The 8,180-nt window shown below is 44.2% G+C and overlaps 1 protein-coding gene across 1 annotated transcript; it reads left to right on the top strand.

The window, feature by feature from the left end:
- The first annotated feature begins 358 nt into the window (after positions 1–358).
- On the top strand, positions 359–4,719 carry LOC124700215 (ruvB-like protein 1). Its single transcript, XM_047232378.1, has 12 exons — positions 359–459; positions 572–760; positions 1,520–1,651; positions 1,807–1,956; positions 2,317–2,472; positions 3,162–3,296; positions 3,395–3,460; positions 3,690–3,796; positions 3,914–4,013; positions 4,094–4,185; positions 4,473–4,542; positions 4,630–4,719. The coding sequence occupies exons 1-12, from the start codon at positions 379–381 to the stop codon at positions 4,717–4,719; spliced, it is 1,368 nt and encodes a 455-aa protein (XP_047088334.1). The 5' UTR covers positions 359–378.
- The last annotated feature ends 3,461 nt before the right edge of the window (positions 4,720–8,180 follow it).

Here is an 8,180-nt window from a genome sequence, read left to right on the forward strand (position 1 = left end):
CTCTTGTCCATTTGGTCGAACTCAGCCTTAGGCCCAATAGGCCCGCTTGCTTAACCCTAACCCGCGCCCCTTTCTCCCTCACTCTCTCGTCTTTCTCCCGCACACGTCAAAAAGAAGGAAAAAAAAGAAGCTATCTCCCCCCTCTCCTCTCTCCCCGAAATCGCCGCCTCTGCGCAGGCCAACTGCGGTCGCCGCCGGCACGTCCCCACGCCGCAGCTCACCACCTCGGCTCCGTTTCGCTCTCTCCTTCCAGTTCCCCGCAGCCTTGCCTTCCCGTCGCCGCACGAGCTCCCGCGGCTAGCCCTAGCTGCTTCGGGACAGAGATAAAGAGACAGACAAAGAGAGCAGAAACCGGCGGCGGCGGTGGCGGCGGCTACGATGAGAATCGAGGAGTTGCAGTCGACGTCGAAGAAGCAGCGCATCGCGACCCACACCCACATCAAGGGCCTCGGCCTCGACGTACCTACTCCATCTCGCCTGCTCCTCCAGATGTGGAGGTTTTCCTAGGGTTTTACCCCACCAGTGTTTCCAGAGTTTTTGTTCTCAGGGCTTTGTGTGGTTCTCTTCGCAGGCCAATGGGACGGCGATAGGGATGTCGGCGGGGTTCGTGGGGCAGGCGGCGGCGCGGGAGGCGTCTGGGCTGGTGGTCGACATGATCCGCCAGAAGAAGATGGCCGGACGCGCGCTGCTCCTGGCCGGCCCGCCTGCCACTGGCAAGACGGCGCTCGCTCTTGGCATCTCCCAGGAGCTCGGCAGCAAGGTCCGTGCCTCTAATTCCTCCTTTTCCTCACACAAATTACCAATAGTGTTTTATGTCATGTGTGGTACTGTCAGATTTGGACTAGCTAGTGCAAATTTGGGTTAGGTCACTGACTTACTTGAGGACATTGCTTGATCATTTTAGACTCTTTGAAGAAAAGTCCAGTTTTCTGCTTGTAAACAGCCTGTCTGATAAACAGGCCGCTCTGCATTTGCAAGGTCTTGTCTAGCTGAAGTAAGACAAGCAACCAATTTAGTTTACAGAGAACTTTGACCAATGAAGTACTCATACCACTTTTTTGTTGTTGTAGCTGAGATGCGGATAGAGTGTTGAATTTATTTTTTCGTTTTTATTTTATTAAAATTGGTGTTATAAATTATCATTTTAGCTAGTAATATGTTGCTGTGTGTTCTTATGTCATTAAGAATTTCTTTTGAGTTATATATCCTGCGATGTTTCAGTATGCTAATTCTTTCCAGCCGATGTGAAATCTGTTTTTGCATAGAAAATATTTATGCTAAGATGCTGCAGTAAATTTGTTGGATTACCAGCATTTGCTAGTAATATATCAGACACTCTTTGATGCAGTTCATGGAAACTTGGATGCTGTGATTTACTGATTTGTACAGCTTATTTTGCATTATGCTTGATGATGTATATGAAATCAATCATGTCCGTAGTGAACCAGTGATTCAGTGCCCTACTTCTACTTCTATTTTGGTAAAAGCTCCAATGTTCTCTCGCTATTCTACAATGCAGGTCCCTTTCTGTCCTATGGTAGGATCCGAGGTGTACTCCTCAGAGGTCAAGAAAACTGAGGTGCTGATGGAAAATTTCCGTAGAGCTATAGGCTTGCGTATAAAGGAAAACAAGGAAGTTTATGAAGGAGAGGTAAGTGTGGCATATATGCTCCTTTTGGAATTTGAACAAAGATACTGTTCTTGAACTAGTGTTTTACTTGATACTAACACCTTCCTTATCATCATTTCCTAATAGAACTAAAATATTCTAGTGCTTGTTGCTAAATTATTTTTCTTGCCTTTCAGGTTACCGAGCTTTCCCCAGAAGAAGCTGAGAGTTCAACTGGTGGGTATGGAAAAAGTATTAGCCATGTAGTAATTGGCCTGAAGACTGTAAAAGGGACTAAGCAACTGAAGTTAGATCCTACAATTTATGATGCTTTAATCAAGGAAAAGGTTACTGTCTTCTCCCTTTCCTTCCTTGCTCTGTGCCACTGGAGCTAGACTGTTTGCTTCCATTTGCATTCTTGCTTTGAATAACAGTGAGCGGATTGTTCGTTTAGTGTGATTAGAATGTTGTCTTTGTGCAATATTTAACCTGTGCCAACTTATGTTCAATACTCAGTCATGTATAACCATATTTGTGTTGTTCAGTGTCAGATCTTTTTATTGTGTCATAACAAACCGTCGTGAAACTTATCTCAAATGGAGATATGATGCTTTTTATTTACTTTAATGGCTTACTTTTTCTCATTTCTGCTACTACTGTCTTCTGCGCGTGCTGCTTGAGGTTTCATCATTGCATATGGGATGCAGGTGGCAGTGGGTGATGTTATATACATTGAAGCCAATAGTGGTGCAGTGAAAAGAGTCGGTAGATGTGATTCTTTTGCTACAGAATACGATCTTGAAGCAGAGGAGTATGTCCCAATTCCTAAAGGGGAAGTCCACAAGAAAAAAGAAATTGTGCAGGTACAAATTTGATGCTAGTTCAGCCTTATGTTTTTTGCACATACACTTGTCCAGCCAGTTCTTCATTCTACTATCCATATATTATCGGCGTGATAAATGAAGTTGAGATACACATTATATTTACGCATGATGCAAATTTAGGCTATCTAATCTGAATTATTAAAGGTGGAAGCATGGGACATTTGTTAATATGAAGTATCTTATTATAGTGTCGCATCTGAAGCATGCTTAAATATGTAGTTTGCCTGCCAAGTAGCTGTAAGTTGCTGGCTCTGGTAAATGCCAGAAAATAGAAATGTAAAAGGTATATCCCAGTGGTAAAGATTGCATTAAAGACTTACTCTACATTTTTAGTTGCGCCTTCCTGGATAAGTAGACATAAAGTTTCCAACCCAGGAAAACCAATTAAGTTAGAATCGTTCTTCCTGGATAAGATCTGTGAAAAATAAGTTTGAATTGTCTTACGTACTTATCTGACAAACTCACAAAAGACAGTTGGGTTCAACTTGGATTGTTAAATTTTTTCTAGTACTCCCTCCGAACCAAATTAATTGACTGGGCCAATTAATCTGGACCAGAGGGAGTAGCATAGAGAGAGAATCTGTTCTTTTGACTTCACACAGAATCATTCTTCTTGTTTTCAAGTTAATTATAATTGGTCTGAAGAGAGGAAATAATTTTCTGCATAGGATGTTACACTTCATGATCTTGACGCTGCAAATGCCCAACCACAAGGAGGACAAGATATTTTGTCCCTTATGGGCCAGATGATGAAGCCACGCAAGACTGAAATCACTGAGAAGCTACGCCAAGAGATTAATAAGGTTTCAAAATTCTTATCATGCAACATTTACTTCTTTTAGATTTGATCAAATATTGGTAGGCCTACTAACATTGTCTTTTTTCTATTGTACGTTGGTAGGTCGTTAACAGATATATTGATGAAGGTATTGCAGAGCTTGTACCCGGTGTGCTTTTCATTGACGAGGTATTATCTTATAGTCTCATGATTGAAAATCTACTCTTCACCTTATGCTTTTTTGGATTTCTGAAAATATGAACGAAGCTTAGGCTTGTTAATTTTTTTAGTTTTTCCTATTGCCAAACAGATAAGTTACCACTTTGTGGACCAGCAATTAGTCTGATGAACTAATTGACTTTGATGCTACTAATTGGTTGAGATCTGATTCCATTAACAACAAGAACTTTATTTACAGGTCCACATGCTGGATATTGAATGCTTCTCTTATCTGAATCGCGCTTTGGAGAGCTCATTATCGCCAATCGTAATACTCGCTACGAACAGAGGAATATGTACTGTAAGGTAAGAAATCTAATGTGCCAGTTGAATCGCTCCATGCTTAACTGCATACTGTCTCTTATCTACTATTTTGCGATCATACATCTTTGATTTTACAACTCTTACTTTGCTTGTATTCAGAGGAACTGATATGACAAGTCCACATGGTATCCCAGTTGACCTTCTAGATAGGTTGGTTATTGTACGGACAGAGACATATGGTCCTATTGAGATGATCCAGGTTCCTATTCCGTGTCTTATTATGTGTTAGGATTTTCTGTCTAGAAATAGATTTGATGTTTGTTCATTATATGTTTGCAGATATTGGCTATTAGAGCACAAGTGGAGGAGATTGACATTGATGAAGATAGTCTTGCATTTTTGGGAGAGGTTGGGCAGCAGACATCTTTGAGGTATGATTCTTGGCCAGAGTATGTCCACATTTGCTTCTCATGCGAAGATTTCAAATGTGAAATTGTAAAATTTAGCTGTAATGTGGGTTGACAGCATTTTGTTGAGCATGCGAAGTTAGGAGAGTTTCATGCTGTTATTGCTGTCTTCTATCCCACCCTTAGTTTCCTACAGTGTAAATTTTAAGATGTCTGTATGTCTAGTTTAAGAATTAATATCACGGTTTGCCATCGTGGGCCACTTTGTTATTGGTAGTATTCGTTGTAATAGATCTTGAATCTCTTTGCAGACATGCTATTCAGTTGATATCACCTGCTAGCGTAGTTGCAAAGGCTAATGGGAGAGAGAAGATCTCCAAGGTATGTGTTTAATTTCCATAAGATGTTATATTCCTAGCTTGTTCTTGTTCATACAAGCTTATATTCTGAACTCATGACCTCTGTCAGGCTGATCTTGAAGAAGTTGGTGCTCTGTATTTGGACGCGAAGTCCTCTGCCCGTTTGCTTCAGGAGCAGCAAGAAAGGTACATCACATAGAAGACTCCTGCACAGCAATGTCCAAGAATTCTCAGCTGTCGGCTCAGGTCAGGGGACCGTCTTACCATGCGTGGACTTCTTCAGGAGCGCATAATTTTCCTAGCAGCTGGACTCGGGCCTGGACTTCCATTAGTTCCAGAGAACAATTCGATTCCAGTCTATTGCTTCTCACATTACTGTTTGCTAATTAGACTATGTTAGAAATTATTGTGTATCTTTTACCCATGCTAATTAATGGCCAGATCAGATTTACTCTTTGATGATCTGTCACCTTAGATGTATTAGTTCCTGATTCCTTTGTGAAAGAACTAGAGACCGTCTGCAGGGGCATATTCTTCATTGTCGTCCGTGATTTAGGTGCCACATTTTGGGATGTTGAAATAACTTACCAATCGAGCGTTCAAATTACAAACCGTTTGTTATCATATTTCTCGCTGTCAATGTCCTTGACTAGATTCATTTAATTCGGCCAGTGCATGCACAGGGCTTCCACATTTAGCCAATGTACGAGTTTACTACCATAAGTTTTCCTCCAATCAGCTGTCACTAGGTCTTGCTACTTCATCCTAACGAGCCTTTTAAACAGAATAGGAAAGGTGATACAATCTTCACTAGTTGCTGACTACTTTACCCCTCTCCTCTCTCGTCTCGCTGCAGTACCTTGAGAGTCTCCTCCTGGAGACCGGGCTGATCCGATGGCCTCTCCCCCTGGAATAACCAGCCTGAGTTGGTTCAGGAGAGGCGCCGGAGTAGTTAGGTGTTTTTTTATCCGTAGTTGGAGTAGTTAGGTGTTTTTTATCCGTAGTTTGGAGCGGCTCTCTAGATCTCAGATCTGGAGGTTAGGGTTTCTCTTAAGCGCCTTTGTGCTTCTCTGGTCGAAGTGGAAGATGGAGGAGAGCAACATTGCTCCCCCAAATAAGACTGTGTTCTACTGGTTCGTCTTGTGCTAGATCTGCGGTGCTGATGGGCATCCTTTGGCCTGCCGTGGTGGCGCGAAGAGGAGGCAGGCTATCCTGCTGTGTTCTGGCACATGCACTTGGTGGGTTGACCGTCTGATGTTGCGGAGATCCAAGTTGATTCTTCCTATGGCCGGCCGTGAAGCCGAGGGGAGGAAGATGAGGAGCTTGTATCTCTGCAGATCGGGACGGCGCCGGCCTCTGTCTAAGAGGTGTTTCAACGACGAGCTCAACCACGCAGATGGTAGCTTTGCCTCTGCGGTCTTCTGCCGGCATGGCGGCGATTCTCCAACCTTCAATGTGGAGGCTCTTCTTCAAATCCGTTGCTAGAGCTCGATGCTTCCTCGTCATCTAGTGGTGCGTCCCCGGTGGCTTGGAGGTGACCAGCGACTGCGGTTCTTAGTTGGAAGGGGGTTTTCGAGCAGCTTGCCCTGGTTCCTCTGTGGTGACGCCTGGAGGACGCCCGACGACCGATGGTGGAGGTACCTAGGGACTGGATTGTTTTTCCTTCTTTTGTTCTAGGGTGTTGCTTCCATTTTGGAAAGCCTTTTTTTTTCAAATAGTTGGTTCTTTAGGGTGAGTGATGTAAGGGCGTTTCTACAAATTCTACCTACCATCTGTGCTAGTTCTCTTGACCCTGCTCCTTGTTCAAAAAAAAAAAGGAAGATGCGTCTTACCAGACCAGCCCATGTAGCACTGCCCCCAGCCGAAAGCGGCTAGGCCATATTTGGGTCTTCCTTCTTACCCGCCAAAGAATGGAAACAGAAGCAGGCTGCAGGCAACTCCGCCCGCCAAACAAATCGAAGCGTCTGCATCCCCAACAGACGGCTGAGCCGCTGAGGACTTGCTTGGCATTTCGTCTGATCCTCAATCACCGGTCGAGACAAAGTTACAAAACTGGGCCGTGCGGTACGCGTGCAGATTAAACAAAAGTGTGTGGATTCGCTTCAGAATCCGCCATGATGTAGTAGCACAAAGCCTTCATGTTGCTGGTCCTGTGATAAAAGCTTTCAGTGAACTTCTCCATCACTAGGGAGGGAGTGAAGCTTATCTCTGTCAGAATTTTGCTGCTCGCTCCTGGAATATGCCCGTTCACAAAGAAAATCCCAATGGTCGCCGGCAGATGCCTGGATGGAGACCGTCGGGTTCATTTTCTGTTAGTGAAGAGAATTAACCCCTTTATGTTATGTCAGTGAAGAGAATTAGCCTCCTTTCGATTTGGTAATGGAGAATGAGCTTCTTGCTTGCAGTTTATCCCTAACCTCCTGTGCCGACTACACTCTCTTCTTATTCCACACGCAGCGATGATCCTGATCCATGTAAGGTGCTGCCTTACATGGAAACCCATATAACCATATATACTCACCTAACTGTGCTCCAACAGTCAGTCCAACTTGCCACGCACGCCCCCAGGTCGGTTTCACTTTCTTACTCGCGCTCCTTAACCACAAAACCCGGACGATCCTATCTTCCTACGGGGCAGCAAGCAAATCTACAGCGAATCATGATACGCTCCCCGGTTCCTGGCCACAAAACAAAGTTCTAACAAGTGTTAATCCAAGTGGAACACATGATACGGTTTCTCCCTAATTCTTTCAGGATGCCAAAGAAACATGTGGGAAGTCGAGATCGACACCGCGTCTTCTTCGCATGGGTCGAGATCATCACCAGCGAACGAACGAATTCCATGACAGCAAAGAACAAGTCGAAACTATCACCAATCCACATGGTTTCGGACGAAAGCAGCCCACATATGCATGGCGAGGGCCAAGGTAGCCATGTAGGCGAGCACCTTTTCCTCTCCCTCTCAGTCGCCTTTGGCCGAGCGCGATGCGGAGAATCCTTCCCCGCTACTAGCTGTCGCTATTCGCGAGTGTGTTGTCCATTTCACATGCATGTAAGTGGATGGAGGAACCATTACTTTTTCTTGTAGGCAGCCGAGCAAAGAAACTGGGTGATGCCGAGTGCTGGCCAGTATGTTTCCTCTGTTTAATGTGAGCCGTGCAACGACCTCAGTGTCTATAGTTTTATGTCGCGGGAAAGACGAAAGGTAAAAAAAAGAGAGCACCAGGAATGTTTTCTTCGTCAGGTTGAGATAAGATCGCATCTCCGGCCTGGGGGAATTAATATGAGCTGAGCGCGCGAGAACATCTGCTTGGAAAGACATTGACATCAGTAGAATTTGTTGCCGATGCTTCTTTTGGATAAAGAAACATAACCGCAAAGCAGATGATGGCGTATGTTTGGCGTATATGTTCTCAACATTTTCTCGAGTATGTTTCCCCTTCTAGATTAAGTATTCAGACCGATTAGCCAAAGCAGAGATGATGCTATGCGACTTCCAGATGGAGTATATCATAGTAGTATTATGCAGGCACAGACCTAATATATGTGTACATGCAGGTGCAAAAGATAGTTCGTCCTGGAATAATAAGACGCGAGCAGTATATATATTAGTGGTAAAACTAAAGTGAGCTTTGCCAAGGAGAGGGAAAGTATTAGGTT

The sequence above is a fragment of the Lolium rigidum genome, chromosome 3 (assembly GCF_022539505.1).
Source record: "Lolium rigidum isolate FL_2022 chromosome 3, APGP_CSIRO_Lrig_0.1, whole genome shotgun sequence".
Taxonomy (NCBI): Eukaryota; Viridiplantae; Streptophyta; class Magnoliopsida; order Poales; family Poaceae; genus Lolium; species Lolium rigidum.